At 41.0% G+C, this 17823-nt stretch overlaps 2 protein-coding genes across 3 annotated transcripts; one reads left to right on the top strand and one right to left on the bottom strand.

Annotated features, from left to right (window-relative positions):
* The first annotated feature begins 5888 nt into the window (after nucleotides 1-5888).
* On the top strand, nucleotides 5889-14953 carry LOC117265635 (tyrosine-protein phosphatase non-receptor type substrate 1-like). The gene is made up of 6 exons (XM_033640223.2): nucleotides 5889-5962; nucleotides 6695-7009; nucleotides 8012-8443; nucleotides 11065-11151; nucleotides 11236-11277; nucleotides 11434-14953. The coding sequence occupies exons 1-5, from the start codon at nucleotides 5908-5910 to the stop codon at nucleotides 11265-11267; spliced, it is 921 nt and encodes a 306-aa protein (XP_033496114.2). The 5' UTR covers nucleotides 5889-5907; the 3' UTR covers nucleotides 11268-11277; nucleotides 11434-14953.
* LOC117265634 (free fatty acid receptor 2-like) lies at nucleotides 14864-17178 on the bottom strand. Of its 2 annotated transcripts, none has more exons than XM_033640222.2 (2): nucleotides 17093-17178; nucleotides 14864-16456 (listed from the first exon to the last, which is right to left on the bottom strand). In XM_033640222.2, exon 2 carries the CDS (start codon nucleotides 16206-16208, stop codon nucleotides 15186-15188), a length of 1023 nt encoding a protein of 340 aa, XP_033496113.1. In that variant the 5' UTR covers nucleotides 16209-16456; nucleotides 17093-17178; the 3' UTR covers nucleotides 14864-15185. The 2 variants fall into 2 exon arrangements, with proteins under 2 accessions (XP_033496113.1, XP_078027872.1); XM_078171746.1 differs by having other exon boundaries at nucleotides 14864-16459; nucleotides 17093-17177.
* Nucleotides 17179-17823: the final 645 nt, after the last annotated feature.

The raw sequence follows: 17823 nt of genomic DNA, 5'->3' as shown, positions 1-17823 counted from the left end.
GACAGATACTGTACATCGCTCCTGAGCTGTTGCAGTGATATAGTAAAATAATTATGGTGCTTTAAAGCTGAGACTGTAGAATAGCAAAACAAGTGTAAGCTGTGGAGAGGGTTTGAATGTACTGCTTATTCGCTGGAGCTTTTCCTACAACACCTTCCCTACATGGAACAGATCCCGGACCGACTTTCAATTCAGAATGCAATGGTTAATCAATACATTCGACCGAATGGCTTTGGAATAGAGCAATTTCTCCCTGGCCTGCCGTACCAGGTCCCCAGAAGCTAAATTGATCAAGTGTCTATAGACCAGCCTTAGAACAGAGAGCATAATTCATCATGCCTGATACAAGACACCCCTAATTGCGCATCGATTTTAAACCCTTCTCTGAAACTATTTGGGCAAGCTGTAATGTCAGCTCAGTAAACTATGTGTTCAGAGCTGCGGTTCAGATCCAGGGAATGAAGAATTAATCATTTGTTTTTCTTTTCAAGTCAATCCGGGCTGGTATTTGTTTTTGCCACATAATATAGTGTTAACCGTACATGCTCCCCAGGCTTTTACACCCTATTTGCAATTCAGTGGGGGCTGTAATGTAACATTATGCTCTATTTGTAATGACAGACGTGCAACCTGGATCGTATCGCCGTTGCCAATTCCAGCAGCCATTGACACTGTGTATCTACAGGCTTATGCTTGGATGTAAGATACACAGAGATAAGATGAGAGTGCGCGATACAACAGTAAGAAATTATATGTAACAGATTATAATTTAATAATGTGAGAAACTGCTAACGTTGCTGCACCAGAGTCAATATACCAACAGGCTATGTGTGCAATGCAGAGTGACAATTATATATGAATGATTATCGCCGCTGTAAATCCCCTGATCATGTCCTTTGCAGCAAAGCACGCCTAATTCCCATATATTATCCTAATTATCCATTGTTTACCAACTATCTACAGGCTCAGTCAGTTCTCATGGGCAAAGTCCATGTTGCGAGTCTATTAAGGCCCAGTACGTTTCCATTACCTAAGGAGTGCATTAGTGTACAGCATGCTAGATGGGACTGTGGTGAGGAAAGACTCTGTACCAGTGAGCACGAACACAATGAAAGGTGTTTGGAAATGGCATCAAAATTGTAAATTGAAAAGTCATATGACAAGAGTGTAGGTCTAGATTGGGATTAGTGTTCATTAATTGCGATAGATAGATAGATAGATAGATAGATAGATAGATAGATAGATAGATAGATATGTTCAGTCTTAGTATTTAGTTGAAAGTAGATAGACTCTTTATACATATCATTCAGTTCAGGTGTTCTGTATATATTTAAAACCTCAGCTTGCAGCAAAGACGTCAGGCCACAGAGACTCCAGCCTCGCCCTCTTCGTCAGTGTGACCACAGATGGCGTCTTGTCAATCACTCACCTCTCTAAGAACAGGAGCGTCTGGCTAATTAACAGCGTGCAGCACTCCACCAGCTGAGCAAAAGCAACGCTCGCGCGGGCCGGGCAACACAATGGAGGCATCTCGCCCACCACGTCTCCCCTAGTCATTAAGTCGCCCACCTCACATCTCCAACATAGAAAGAGTCCCATTACTTGGCCTCTCTTGAATCACCAGCCCACGCCTGGCATTTTCCTTGTCAATCAACCAAGGGGTAAATATTGGTTGTGATGCCGAGAACTGACAGGAGAAACTTGGATTTCTTTCACGAGTGACAGCACCAACTGGTGTTTTTGTGCTGATTTATATTGCAGTTATGAGACAGCAGGGCTGCGGCGAAGTCACCGATGCGGGCTACAAGTGTCTTATTACTGTGCAAGGTGCGCTGGAGGCTGGGATACATGACAGGATGTATGATAGGGGCTGGTCATGTGCTGTGTGCCTCAAGAGGGCAATAAGAGTTAGCAGACTGCAGGAACCCTCTCTGCAGAGTAATGGAAAATGTCTCATTTGGAAACTAATAACAAATTTGACCAGAAGAGAACCCACCGTGTATAATTGAGGGAATGAGTTGGCTTAGGTTAGTGTTGAATGTGGAACCCATCTCTCTCTCTCTCTCTACTCTTCTTCGTCTTTTTCTCTCGGTCTTTCAACACACACACACACACACACACACACATTTAGTTCCTGTCATTCTTCCCGTCCTGTTTCTTTTTGTGTGGAGATAGCTTGTAAAAAGCTCTGCCCTCCCACCCCTCAGTGCTCCAGGTTTGCCCACTCTGCTGTTGCTGATATAGACGATGTGTTGGTGTGTGTGTGTGTGTGTGTGAGTGTGTGTGTACCTGTGCATCTAGGTGTGTATGGAGCTCCACAATGAGCATGAGTATTTCAAGGTGCTTCTCTTGCAAGCATCTAGCAGTATGCGTGTGTGTTTGTATATTCTCTGAGCTGCACGCAGGGCAGGCATGTTTGGTTCATTCATAACACAGACCTGAATTACAGGCATTATTACATTTCTCAAGATCTCATCAATGTAAACACACAAGACAGAAAAAAAAACACAATGAAAGGAACAAAACATTTGTCTTCCACCCTGACAGATGTTCAGTGCTGTGAAGCAATGATTGTACTTCTTTTTTGATCCGTTTAGTTGCTGAACTTGTCTTCTTTGACTTTTATTTTCAGTGTGTTTTTCTTTTCTTTTCTTTTCTTTTTTTTTTTTTCAAAATCCATGAAGTGGAGTTAAAAATCATATCAAGTGGAGGGAGACAAAAAAATAAAAATCAGTTTTGTTTTTAACAGAACGCGCTGTGTGTGGTTTGTGCTGGGAGCGAGGCTCTCTGTTGGCCCCTGTGGTTGGAAAGGAGGTGAGGTCAGGCGAGTTGCTTCTGCTTGCTTTTCGCTTCCTGCTGAGTAAAGAGCCCCTGCTTTTGTTGTGTCTGCAGGTTTGTCTCTGAGGTTTTTTATTAACGCGTCTGAATGTTTGCTTTGATGAGACTCTCAGACGATACGGCCAACGAGTGATTTAGATGTTATTAGAGGGTGGTAACATCATAATAGAAATGATCTGTAATCATTGCCAATCATTAATATGAAAATTATTCATTTAAACCAGTTTGTCAGGGTCTATTTTGATTAACACTGACTGTTGTCATGTGGTTAGTGTTAATTTCTTGCTGGGAGGAAACTCACCACTTGTCCGCCTCTTGCTGATGATAAACATCTGTGTCTCCTCATCTTCAGCTTCAACACAGCTCCTCATGCTCAGTCATTTATTATCAATCAAATTGACAACAGCTTTTAAGAGCTAATCTGCTCTTATTCATTGTAATAACAAAAATTTAAACAGTATTCAGTTTGTTTAAATCTGTACAGAGAGGATGGCTTTATTCAGTACAGGGAGGGAAAACTATCAAGTTGTAATCTACTGAGATTTGTGTAAAATAAGATGACATAACAACAATAATTCCTGCATAATATTTTTGTAAATTATATTTATATTTAAACATTTAGCCCACAGGTTGTTAAAGTGTCGTTTGATAGGTGTGTACACAAAGAGGAAAGTGTATTTATCAGACATGTGGGATTTGAAAAGGTTACACTGACTTTTATTAATACTGTGGCCAGAAAATGAAGAAATATTGTCATTTTAAAAGGACAACGTGAATCTTAAAAGTATGTAAAGTTAACTTTAAAGATTCTCTTTTATTTGGATTAATTCTCTTTCTCACAAAAAGCAAAGCAATGTGTGATGCCCCCGTGTAAGGACACATGCCACATCTTTTACTGCCTGGAAAAATGCAAAGTTTGGCACTCGGTGCTACTCTTGTGCCTAATCCGTGTCAACTTTTAAGGACACAGAGGCAAGTTGCACCTGACGTTGCTAAGCGACCATAACCAACACCGTGTCATAGCCTACTTAACAGAAATCTTGAGTTCAGAGCTGATCTTCTTCCAGACGTCCCTTTTTAAGTGTGTATCAGACCTAATTGAGTAGAACACATGTAAAGCTTTGGATAGCCCTGCACTAAAATGATCAACTTCTTTTCTATATTATTATAGACTGATATTTATGGAGAAAAAAAGGAAGCTATTTACCAGCAGTGAATGGTTGTTCCTCATTACATGACATCAATGCGTGTTATTGCATTCCAAAAGTTGAGGTTTATTTATCTCAGGTTGCTTTCACACCTGCCCTATTTTGTTCCGTTCAATCGAACTCAAGTTCATTGCCCCCTAAGTGCAGTTCGTTTGGGCAGGTGTGAACACAGCAATCACACTCGGGTGTGCACCAAAACAACCAGAGTGAGACCTTCTTGAAGAGGTGGTCTCGGTCCGGTTACAACCGAACTCTGGTGTGAGAATGTGTTCCGACCTCGATCCGAACCAACTGCAGTCACATGACACATTGTTTGGGTTAAACATGAGCATGTTACAGTCCTGGAGGATTATTAATGTGCGCCTCCTCCTGTACTGCCTTAATATGCACATTCAGCACATCCAATGCATCAAAACATTGTTTTCTAGTTGGAGCCGCGCCTCGTTTTCAAACTGTATGGTTTGACTAAAATGAACAATGACAGCAATATAGTCCACGATGAGCAGCGCTAAAATCTACCTGCGTAGTTGTCCCTCCATTGTGACATTATCTTGCATATGTACTCTTCTTCAATGTTTTGTTTACTTCCTGGATTTTTCCCGCATGGAAATTCTGGCCAATCAAGAGCAGCTTTCTCACACAAGGCATTTTATCTGGTCCGCTTGTAAATGCTGCCGTGAGAACATGAACCAACTCTGGGCAATTATGCAACTTTGTAACAGAGTTAGTCCCTGATTCAGACCAAAGCAAGTGAAGTCTAGGTCTGAAAGCACAATCAGGGCGCAGTCATCACCACCTGAAAAACAGGTGTCTGGAAAAACATGCTTCAAGGGCATCACCCTTGCTTCTGAGTGCACACTCCGCACATCAACATAGAAAACTATGGATTTAAGGGCTCAAAAAACTGTGGTGTAGAGGCCCTAAGTCTTGCCAGTTTTAATGTTTGTACATGGTGGATCCTCTGTAGCTCTCACTCCCTGACTTTTTTCCAAAAGTTGAACTCACATTTTAAACTTGTGTGTTTGCTGCTTTGATGGTGATGATTACACCTAGCATCACAAGTTTTCTCCCCCTTGGAGGACGTAGATCTGAATTAATTATACTGTAGCTCATTAGGCCACTCAGGAAATTCATATTTGCAGCTATCAGACAAGAAAAACTCAAAAAGCCCAAATCAAAACAAGAGTCCCAGAATACATCAACACACTCAGTAATGTGCTGCAAAGCCTTTAAACTAGAAGAAAGAATTTATGAATGCTTGTAAAAACATTATGGCTTCAAAACTCAAAACACTGACTTGTTTTTCATAAAGCGATCATTGCTTATCACAAGGGGCTTTTGTGTTATTGGGATTTTTCTTTTAATGTAACTTCAGTAATAAACAGTTGTTTCTCAGGTAATTGGATGCAAATATAAACCTTCAATGTCCTAAGGATATTTTAAAAATGAACATTGCTTCATTAAAAATGATTGCAATTACTTAAAATTAAAATACTAATCTTTTAAATCAAATAGTTTAGATGATGTAAACAGCTTTGACGCTGTAAAACAGAGACCTGTAGAATAATGGCAGCAACACTCGCTGACTGTTGCGCTGTGGTTTCTGTCAGCATGCAGACAGAGTGCCTATTTGTTTGCCCAGACACTGACATATGTAGTTTTTTCACCCCAACAGTCTCTGAGAGTCAGGTTTCTGCTGAAGAATGACCTATTAATGAACCATAGCCTAACCAGCGAGTGTAACAACAAAACAAGCTGACACCATCACATTTTTTAAAGCACAGCGAGCTTCAGACTTAAGCCTGCCTGAGAAATTATTTCACCACTCAAGCTTGGTGTGGGGAACAACAACAGCAACAGCATGGCAAAACTGACTGGCCTTTGTTTGCTTCTCTTGTTGGCAGGTCAAGTACCAGGTCAGTCTGAATACAAGTCAGTCGTGTCACAGAGTCTGTTGTGTCACCCAGGGTTTGATCTCTGTTAACATCGTGTTTGCCGTATTTTCTTTGAGTACCCCTTTAAAAAGTTTGGTACAATATTTTGCAGTTAAATAACATATTTTCAGTTTTATATTAACATTATAAAAGTGACTGAATTACTGCAAACGTTTTGCTTCTGCTCGTCTTTTAATGAAAAGAAGTAGGAGGTAGACGCGACCTGTTTTTGGGCCATCATTTCTGTGTTTGCTGGTCTTCTTTGTCGTCTGCACTCCAATTGTGAGCGACTGAGTGTTTTGCTTATCTTATCTGCAGTATTTCATCATCGCACTTAATAATCACTTCATCACACTTAGCTAGACAAGCGGTCGCCACAATCAAACAGACACTCCAAGGCTGTTGAAATCTTTTGTACTTGAGAGTGTGTGCATTGCTGAGAAAAAAAGAGAGTTTTAAAAAACAGCATTGTTGAGTGGAGTTTATCACATTGGGAGCCATTCGATAAGTGTTATGCATTATAAAATTATACTAAATTGACTCCCAATTTTGTTCTTGAGGTTGCTTGAGTTTTCTGTCTGAGGCTCTTTGTCCCAGCTGTCACCCAGGCATACTAAACACACATTTAAAGTATTTGTAGTTGACCTGCAGGTCTGCTCTGCACTTTATAAAAGTTCCTTGTATGACACGTTGTATTAATGGCTCTGTCTTTAGCCCTGACAGCAACCCCAGAGGGACTAAGGGTTAGACAGTACCCTCCCTCACTCAGTGTGATGCGGGGTGAAACGGCAACCCTGTCCTGTCATTTCAAAGTTGAATCCCTCAAGTACGGGGTTCAGTGGTTCAAAATGAAGTCGGACAAGCAGCTCATCCCAAAGTCATCCAGGCAGTGGGTTGTGGAGAAGAATCAAACATCTTCCCTGGTGATCTCTGAGGTAACACTGGAGGATTCTGGGTGGTATTACTGTGAGGTGAACGTCCTGCAGAAAGACCCAGAGTGGGGCAACGGCACCGAGCTGGTCGTCTTGGGTGAGAAATAAATTGCTCCTTTTAGAAATTCATTAGAGTTGTTGTGCTTGGGTGATGTTGCCATGCTGGTAATTATGTCTCATTTGTATCTTTTGTGCACCAGAGCCACAGTGTTTAGTGGGGAGGCAGCTCGATACGAGCGTCAGGGTGGACCATGCTTCACCATAACAGCAACAGCCAGGCTCAATCTATAAAAATTCAAGTCATGTGAAATTCCCTCAGAGTTCATCTTTTTGCCTGAGCAGTTTCATGACAGATCTAGAAATAATCACCCTGGCACCATGCGCAGTGCCTTGTATCGATCTTGCCCGGGGAATTGAAACTCACCAGAAAACAAGGCAGGGAGGGATGGCCAAATTATTATGTGGAAATCCTTCATGCGGAAGAAAAGCATCTTTTTGCTTCTGTCTGGATGCGATGTTGCATCCAACAACTTGAAATTGCATGTTTTTAACCATTTTATTCTTGTTTGTGTTTCACTTAAGATTTACTGTTACATACCATTTCATTTTTTCCCATTTTTGTTTTTATATTTACAGCTTTTTATTTGTAGCTAAAACATTTTGTAACTAAATTTACATACAGGCAAAATGGTCAGTAAAGATAGTAGAACTAGCAGAAGAGACATTAGCAGTGAGAGTGACTGCAGCATAATTCAAAATAGTTATTTAGTATTTAGCGCTTCAGTTATGCATCTTTTAATTATTGTGCTGTATGCAATATTTTACGTCCTTTTCCTTTATGTCTCAGAGGGTTTGCCAGTGAACGCATATAATTTATGTGTTCTCATACTTTTCATCAACATATTTCCTCTTAATCCGTTCTTGTTTTTAAATAAATGGCTGCATTATGACTAATACCACCACATTCGCTCTTTTCGTATTTCTGTCCTATTTTCTCTTGCTGCATATCATTATTTGCTGCTGCAATGACCCACTTTCACAGTTTGAATTATCTCATCTGATGTGTTTACTTTGTTTCTCATCCCTGTTCCTCCGTTAGCACCTCCTTCAGCTCCCAAGATTTACCTCCAAACTCCCTTCGACCCACAGACTGGTCAGTGGGCTCTCTTCTGTCTCACCGGGGGATTCCACCCCGGTGAGCTCACCCTCACCTGGACCTACCAGAGCGAAGCAGCCAATATCGATCACCTGTCAGTCACCAATTGCACCCTTCCTGTGTTTAACCCCCATGGTTACCTGTCTAAACCCCAGGCTGAAGGAGCCCTGCTGTCCTCAGATTGGTTGTTGGACTTCATGCCGACGAGTCACCTAAAGTGTTTCCAGGTGATGGACAACCACAGCCAGAAAGCGTATCTCTTCAGTGTGTTTCTCCTGCCACAGAAGGAGTCCTTGAAAGCAGGGATCACCTTCACTTGTGGGGTGCAGGACCACCCTGCCATGACCACAGCTCTGACTGCCTCCTTCACTTGGGGTAACTAAACAAGGAATTGATTCATTTTGCAAATATTATAATTTTATACAGTAGAAATGTGTCTTGGAGGCATTAGTTGGGAGGTGCAAAGAGCCACTGATTGTAGTCTGATTGTTTTTTACCATCCTAAATGTTCTGCAACATAAGAATTGGGACTTTAATATGGGACAATATAACACCCATCAGTTTTAAATATTTAACTTTGCCTTAGAGAAATTGTGGGGTTTTTTTTTCCTCTGTCAGTTTGGTATGACAGATGCCTCTAAATATTACACACCACTGCTGTAGGAAATGAGGAGCACATGTCATTGCAATTTGAATTAAAAAAAAAAAAAAAAAAAAAAAAAAAAACACTGCTCCTGCTGGCTGAATTCATCCAACATCTACCCAGAATCTGAAAGTGAACTGATTTGAAATGCTGAATGCATTATCAGATTCATACAAAGTACAATCTTTGGCTCCAGCCTGCCATTAGCCTGCAGAAATATTACGCAGAGTTTCTCCATAACAGACTTTTTGGGCGCTCTGGGGCAATCGAAGGAAGTTTTAAAAACAACACTAACATATTATCTCCTTTACAAGTTTATAGCAAACTAATTTACACATCCTGCAGTTATGGAGCATCATTAGCAGTCATTTAAAGTTGTGTTTTTGGCTGAATCCAATCACAAGAATAGATGTGGGCATTGTACGTTTGTGCAAACCAAGGATATGTAACATTGGAAAGTTTCATAGACAGATAGTTAGAGGCAGGAAGGAACAATAAGTTATATAAATAATAAAGGAAAGCAAACAATAGCATTACTAATAATAATAGAGAATAAATGACTTCCTATATATGTTCCAAGTGGTACTTTGGACCCTGAATTGCATGTAGCCGTATGTAGGTCGATATGTTAAAACTCAACGTTTCTATACATTTTAATTTAACATTTTTTGTTGTGACAATTTTGTGGTAAATGTGTGGTTAGGTTTACGCACAAAAACCATTTCGTTAGGGTGAGGAAAACATCATGTTTTGGCTTACTACAAACACTGCTGAACAAAATGTCCCAAAATGCTGTTAAAAAGGACCTGCTTTTGTGGCTACAAACATCCGCACTCCTGTTCCAAAATATGGTTGAAAATGCCTGCTTTTGTCTCTATGAACACCGCTGGACATGTCCCGAACCGTCATTTAAAAACACCTGCTTTCATCATTACAAACACTGCCAGACATGTCCCAAACTGTCGTAAAAAGACATCCATTTTTGCTGCTACAAACATCATGTCATTAAAAAAAAAATCACTTTTGTGTTTACAAACACAGCTGGCCATGTCCCAAACTGTTGTTAAAAAACATTTGCTTTTGTGGCTACAAACACCATCAATCATGTCCCAAAATATCATTAAGAAAACCTGCTTTTTGTCTCTACGAACACCACCACATATCCCGAAAGGTTGTTAAAAAAAAACCACTTTTGTCTTTACAAACATCGCTGGGCATCCCAAATCTTCGTTAAAAACACCATCTTATGTTTTTCTTGAAAAGAGGCCTGTTGCTGTCTGCTGTTTGGCAGCCATTTTGCCCAGTCGCACCATCCCCTCCTCCTCCTGATTGGAAACTTAGCTCATATATATGTCATCTGAATTAAGTCATAGGTATGAAACATAGAAATGTAACATATTTGTGGTTTGCAGAAATGTACAATGCCAAGTTTTATCCCAGTACTCTTTCTCCTTTTAGTTCTGCTTTGGTCTCCACCATCTCCTGAGGGAAATATCTGACTCTTTAATTGTTAGCTAGATTGTGTTCCTTAGGTACTGTCGAATTGTGTCTGTTTTTTGGTGCAGTACAGAATGGAGTTTTTGCTAAAACAACAAAAAAAAACAGCCATGACTGAAAACAACAATCATGAGAGTGGTGAGATTGAACCCAAACGCTAGTGTTGCGGGCCAGAAAACTGAAAAGTATTTGACAATTCTGTCTGGGTTCATCACTACATGTACATTGACATTACATGTGCATCACTACATTCACATTATGCGTAGTCATTTGATCCATTATTAATATAAAACTATTGATCGGAGTAGCTCTCAGGTTTTATGTACACAGGCTCCTTTGACTTTATAATCTAATTCAGTTGCTCAACTCCTGTACTGAGAGAGATTTTCTTACCTTGGAAGTGCTCCAGCTGAATCCACCTAACGTACAAAAAATGAACAAGATTCTTGCTTCTGGAAACCTGGATGTCCAAAACACTTCTCTCCACTTTGCTAGTCTGCAGGCAACTTCCTTCCAAATAACACAGTCTGCACTGACACAGAGTTCAGGGACGACAGGGCCTCGCATACCACAAGCCGCTTGTTCAGTGTTTGCCCTACTTGACTGTTAATGTGGGTCACACATCGATCATTCCAAGGCAACAGATTGCCTGCAATACTGCATACTTGAACAAATTAATGATTTTCCCAATCAATGTTTAAACACCTCTCCTCCCAGCGAGGAGGCGAATGTCCATCAACCAAAGCCAGTTCAACCTTCCTGATTTAATTCTGTCGTGCTCAATAACATGATAAGTCAGTGCTAATCAGTGTTGCTCTTTCCCTTTTTTTTTTTTTTTTTTTGCTCTACTTTCCAGATGCCTCCCCTAACGAGCTGATTGTGCACTTGAACATTCTCAAGATGTGTTTCCTCTCTGCAATGACCGCTGTCTTTTTATTGGAAGGTAAATGTGAGTAAACCTCTTAGCACGGATTACAGGAAGTTGTTAAAAAATGATATTTAATTTATGTCATCTTGCTTTCAACAGCAGTCAAACATTTCTGCGTGCAGGGAAAATAATGTCCGCCATGTGAGTACAATATTCTTCTCTGCCTTTGGCAAACACATGTACACACACACACGCATTCACACAGGGCTGTTTTTCTTACTGCCTTATCCCTGTAACCTATCACACATTGTTAGGAAAAAGTCAACACTGACGCAATAACCAATTATTGTCTTCCAGGAAGTACAAATTGAAATAGGAGAGAAAACGGGTGTTCAGTGCGGCTGATCTCAGCAGGCCAACCTTTGACAAACAACATCACACAAACCACGTCCAGAGTCATCGCTGAAAAATGAGAATTAACCCTGACTGAACAGTTAATTCTGCACCATGAGTAACCGTTGTGTATAATCCCTCCCTCTCTCTCATATTTGAAAGTTTCTAAACCTCCTGCTGTATATCCTGCTATATATTCGGCTTTCACATACTGTATATCCTCTAAACATCAACACAGGGCTGATTTCTTTCTGCACATCAAAGCTGTTTATCTCTGTAACTCTTTATCGCTGCGGCGTGCTGACTAGCGTGTTTTTGGATCTGCTCATTGTGCCACTGGCTGGTAGTTTGCACATCTTAGTCATTCACTCGGGGTCTGTGTGTCAGAATGAATGCTTCATGCATGATCCACCTGTCAAACAGATACAGTGATCAGCTCAACCTCCGCGCAGGCCTAATCCTCACAAAACAGGATTACAGTCGATGCCAGCGCTTGCTTGTGTGATAGCATTGTTTACGTGTACGGTGTGTGGGGTAAGATCTTGATTCACGTGTTGGGGGGGGGCTCATTTTAAATTTAGGCCTGCCCACACTACCAACAGCAACACACACTGCCAGTAATAATGACGTTTAAATGTTGAGAGAGATGATGTATCTAGTCAAAAACAGTTTTTTTCTGCCCAATAAACTTGCTGTTGCTTATGATTAATCATTTTTTTTCAAACCACTTCTATGAATGTCAGTACCAAAACAACCCCTTCATCAGGAGAAAATGTTGCCATAGTACAGTTTTGCAAACCATGGGTATGTTAAAATTGGACATTATTTTGTGGTGGATACACTGGAACAAAACTGTGGTTTACATGTGGGTTTGTTTAGACACAGAAAAAAAACTTGGTTTAAGCCTGTTAGAAAAAGCTACTGAAGAAATAGTGACAGGTCGCCAAAAAACACCCACATTTGGGGTCTGAAAAGCCCCAGGAAAGACATTAATGGGTTACTAAAACACCTATTTGGTGCCTACAAAGCAATTGGTAAAACAGCAACGAGATGCAAAAGCACCTGCATTTGGGGAATGAAAAGCTGTTGGAAAAACAGTGACAGGTCCCTCTCATTTGGGGTCTGAAAAGTCTCAGGAAAAACATTGATGGGTCACCAAAAATGCCCATGTTTGGTACCTAAAAAGCTGCTGGAAAACAGTGAGGGGCTGCTAAAAAACACCCACATTTTTGGCCTGAAAAGCTGTTGGAAAAACAGTGACAGGTCGCTAAAAAACACCCATTTTGATGCCCAAAAATCCACTTAAAAAACAGCAATGGGTCACTAAAAAACAACCGCATTTGGGGTCTGAAAAGCCCCAGAAGGAACAGTGATGGGTAACTAAAAACATCCATGTTTGGTACCTACAAAGCAGTTGGAAAAACAGAGACAGGCTGCTAAATATCACCCACATTTGGAGTCTAAATAGCCTTAGGAAAGATATTGATGGGTCACTAAAAACAAAAAAAACATGTATGGTGCCTAAAAAGCCATTGGAAAAACAGCAACGGGTTGCTACAAATCACCTGCATTTGGGGACTGATAAGCTGTTGGAAAAACAGTGACAGGCCGCTAAAAAACACCCATTTTGATGCCCAAAAAACAGCAATGGGTCACTAAAAAACACCCACATTTGGGGTCTGAAAAGCCCCAGAAGGAACAGTGATGGGTAACTAAAAAACATGCATGTTTGGTACCTACAAAGCAGTTGGAAAAACAGAGACAGGCTGCTAAAAATAGCCTGACTAGCCTTAGGAAAGATATTGATGGGTCACTAAAAAACACCCATGTTTGGTACTTAAAAAGCCAATGGAAAACAGCCATGGGTCACTGAAAAACACCCACATTTGGGGTCTGAAAAGCCCCAGGAAAAACAGCTATTGGTTGCTAAAAAACAAAGTTTGGTGCCTAAAAATCCATTGGAAAAACAGCAATAGGTTGCTAAAAATCACCTGCATTTAGGGACTGAAAAGCTGTTAGAAAAACAGTGAAACACCCATGTTTGGTGTCTAAAAAATCCACTGGAAAAACAGCAAAAGGTAATTAAAAACACCCACATTGGGGGCTAAAAAGCTGTTGGGAAAACAGCAACAGGCTGCTAAAAAACACACATGTTGGTGCCCAGAAAGCCACTATAATAACAGCAATGGGTCACTAAAAACAACTATATTTGGGGCCTGAAAAGCCCTAGGAGAAACAGTGATGGATAACATAACACCCATGTTTAGTGCCTAAAAGACAATTTATAAAACATTGATAGATCACTTAAAAACACCTACGTTTGTTGCCTAAAAATCTACCAGAAAAATAATGAGATGTTGCTATAAACACCCATATTTTGGACTGAAAAGCTGCTGGAAAAACAGTGACAGGCCATTAAAAAACACCCACATTTGGTGCCTTAAAACTACTGTAAATAAATGTTTGTTGGCCTTAAACAGTAGTGTGCTGCTTGGCAGGTGTCTTGCCTAGATGTTATACCATCCACCAAGCCCTGCACCTCCTGATTTCAAAGTCAGCTGATAACCTGTGTCACTGTAGAAATGTTGATATGATACCTTTGACATGTGTAAATGTTACATTTTGTGGTCTGCAGAAATGCACAATGCCAACATTTTCTTCTGGCGACTGGGCTGATCAAAATGTATAAATTGTATAAATCACTGATCTGGTCACTTCTATATTCATGTTATACAGTAGATATTTCCATACAGTGCTCACATTCTGCACTCATTCTCTCCAAAACAAAATAATAATTATAATATGATTTGTTTACGAAAACAGTCTATCAGTCTTGTCTTTATGTTGTCGCATTTTTTCCCTTCCTCTCTCATGTCTGTTCTCTCGTGTATTATTATCTGACTGCCGCCTTTACAAAAGAATCTGAGTCATAAATTATGCAAAAATACATATTTATATGATTTGCATATGAAAATAGTTCTGTGTTTTGTCTTATGTAATTACAGCCCCTGTCATACAGCTTTCAGACGCATATTTCATGTATTCATACATATATTCATGCATGTGTGCATGTGCATCACATACGGTTTCATGTGACATGTATAAGCAAACGACAGTATAAATGTAAAATGGTGTAAACAGAAATCTGCATAAGAATGGTCATAGCCATGAAACACAACACACACAAATGTTCACATAAAAAGAAAACTGCATATTGGCTGCGTCCTGTATGTGTTTTTGTACTAAGCCCTGTCATTTTCAACATCTAAGATCACACATAATGAGCATGTTGTTACAAACAGACGACATATGCTGTTCATGGTCAAAGCTTTATCTCTTATTGCTTAGAGGTGACGTCCGCAGCTGTTGCTTAGATATTCATTTTGTTGGTGCAGCACTCCACAACACCTGACAGCATTGATGGAGATCTTATGAAATCCTGTTGTTACGTAAAAAATAAATGTTTTGTTTGAATATGACGGTTCAGAGGAGACTGTCTCTGTGACTTTCCCATCATGCTGCATGAAGAAGAGTTTCCTCTGTTGTCTTTTTTCCCAATAGGAAGTTCATCAGAGAGTCAAACAGAGACTGTATACAGTATGCAGAGTCATTTTCTCATGTGTTAAAACATAAACATGGCACTAATTTCCTGCTTCCAGGGATGAAGAAATAACAAATTAGCGAAAGCAGCTGCTCACAGCTTTCTTTGAGTCAGGTTAGATAGCATTGATCTCCTCTTGTTTGTGTTCCTTATCTTTTGCAGTCTTGTTAATCCCCCCCCACAAGGCCCTGAGCATGTGACAGGACACGCACCTGTTTAGACGACTCTTAACCCCTTCCATCACACTACCCACAGTCTTTCTCACAGCAGAGGAGGAGAAGTAGAAAATAAGAGGGTCTAGACAAGCATTAAAGGTGCTGCACAGCAGAGCTTTGTCTCTCCAGTCGGGACTTTTCCAAGTAATAAAACCGACAATGTGAGAGACGTTATAGGGGCCAAAACATAAAGCGAACACCAGCAGTGTTCCTAAAGCCAAGCCAATGGCCCGCAGGCGCCGGCGCCGGTCAATGTGCTGCAGCTTGGACAGAATCCTGATGAAGTTGATGTAGCAGAAACTACTAATCAGGAAAGGGATGCAGAAAAGTACCACGCAGAGCTCCAGCCGCACAGGCAGGAGGACATTCAGCTGAGCCTCCGTGAAATTTTCATAACACACTTCTCTCTGGTCAACACCATTGGCAAAGCTAGCTGAGACATTGTGGCCTGAGGTGGCATTCGGAGAGTTTTTAGGGCCAATAAAGGGAACTATGAACACTATGCTCAGGTGGATGAAGGAGAAAATCCAGAAGAAGATGCTGGCAGCGACGGCATACACAGGTCTCCGCTTCAAGGTGTGCTGGATGGGGAAAGCCACTCCGAGGTAGCGCTCTACGCTGACCGCAGTGAGGAAGAAGGTGCTGTTGTAGATGGTCATGTAGAAGATGAAGCCAGACAGCGGGCAGAGGGGGTAGGGCATGTCCCAGAGCATGTTGTTCATCACTTCCTGCATCTTGAAGGGCAGGAAGAGGAGGAAGAGGAGGTCAGAGATGGTCAGGTTGAGGAGCAGGATGTCAATGGGTGTGGGTTTCTGCCTCACTTTTTTGCAAAAAGTGTAGAAGGCGAGGACGTTGGCTGGGAAGCCCAGCACAAAGGTAATGATGTAGACAGACAGACACAGTCCAGTGTGGCACTCCTGCATGGTGGCCCCAATGTAAGTCAGTCAGTCAGTCAGTCAGGTTCAGGATGTGTCACATTATGTCCTTGACTCAGGGGGGGGGATGAATACACTGCAGCACAGGGAGGTTTGATCTGTCAGGCAGTCCAAAACCACAGGAGACGAAGGCTTCTTATTGGGTCAGTGGCTCGGAACAAACCCAGTGAGACAGCGTGGTTTTCCTGTCCCTACCGATAAACCAACGCTCATCGTTTCCTCGAGGGCTTTGAGCTCTGCTGATAAGAAAGAATGGAAAGAGATTACCACACTGCGCAGCACAGTATTTCTACCTACTGTCCATTTGACAGTTAGTTTAAGAGTGCGCCGCTATCCTTTTCTATACTTTTTACACATCACAGTTTAGCCCATAAACTGAAAGACCACAAGAAGAAGCCAGAGATAAACTCTAATTTCTTTTTTTTTCTATATTCCCTCTTAATTTCTTCTTACTTTAGAGTTTATTGTGGAGCTGAATTATCTCTTAATGAGGAGCCAGTGTTTGGGTCTGGCACATGGGTTTGTATACAAACCATAATGCCGTGTTAATGCTTCCTCTGTGTCGTAAATACAGTACAATGATGCTTTTATCATTAACTTCCAGGCCTTGTTTTCAGTACAGGCAGAAATACTGGACATGTTGTGAAAGTGATGACCCTCATAAACATAATGACTTAACTATGTCGGGGTAATAATGAGTGTCTCTGAGCTTTAGCTGGCACTCTTTAGTCATCAAAACAATATCTGTGTATAATTTTTGAATCTTCTTGTACAGGAAATGCAAAATAAAGAGTAAAGAAAACAACAGCATTAATTAATTCAAGAGAAAGTAACATTTTAAAGAACTTGTGATGTTAAGAAAAGTTTCTTACCTGTTATGTAATAAGCTGCATCACAACGTGAACACATTTAACGCGAGCTCAACTCTTATAGTCCAAAGCTTGGGGGAGTTTTTTTTTTACTGCTCTACAGAGGAATGTGAGGAAACCAAAGAAGTGTCACCAGTTTAAGCAACTCAAGGACTTCCTCTCTGTCTGCAGTGGCGGTGTCTCAGTTCACTCATTTTCACACCACCTCTACAAGCTTCCTACTTTAATATTTTTTGCAAAGAAACCAAGTCAACAAAAGGAGTAATTGTGGCTTACCTTATTCCACTGCATGCTTCTCAGTACACCCACGTGTGGTGATTGCTCAACTGTTCTATTTGATCTCCTCTATTCACCAGCCTCCAGCTCCTACCTGCTGTCGACCGGCACGTCCCCCTATTTACATGATAATCTAAACATCCAGCGCAGATAATAGAAATTATTATTAGGGAGATACTGCTGCAATTTATCTCCCACGCTCGCCAAACACGGTTTCCGTGGTAACAACTGGCCTTTTTGCAATATGAGTGGCGCAGGCGGTCTGTGCAAACCAGTCTGATCATAGGTTATTAAATCATATTTAGTTATCCATGCCCACAGCTTCTACATGGACGCCTCTTTATTATGAGAAGGCGAGAAAAGGCATTTGACACAAAAGTGATGACCCGTGTCGGAGCACTCCCTCCCTTCACAACATGTGGCGAGGGCAGCAGGGCCTGCTATATGCTTATCCAAAC

Source organism: Epinephelus lanceolatus, chromosome 10 (genome assembly GCF_041903045.1).
Source record: "Epinephelus lanceolatus isolate andai-2023 chromosome 10, ASM4190304v1, whole genome shotgun sequence".
Lineage (NCBI taxonomy): Eukaryota > Metazoa > Chordata > Actinopteri > Perciformes > Serranidae > Epinephelus > Epinephelus lanceolatus.
The sequence above is the reverse complement of the archived record's forward strand: the minus strand, read 5'-3'. Positions and strand labels throughout refer to the sequence as shown.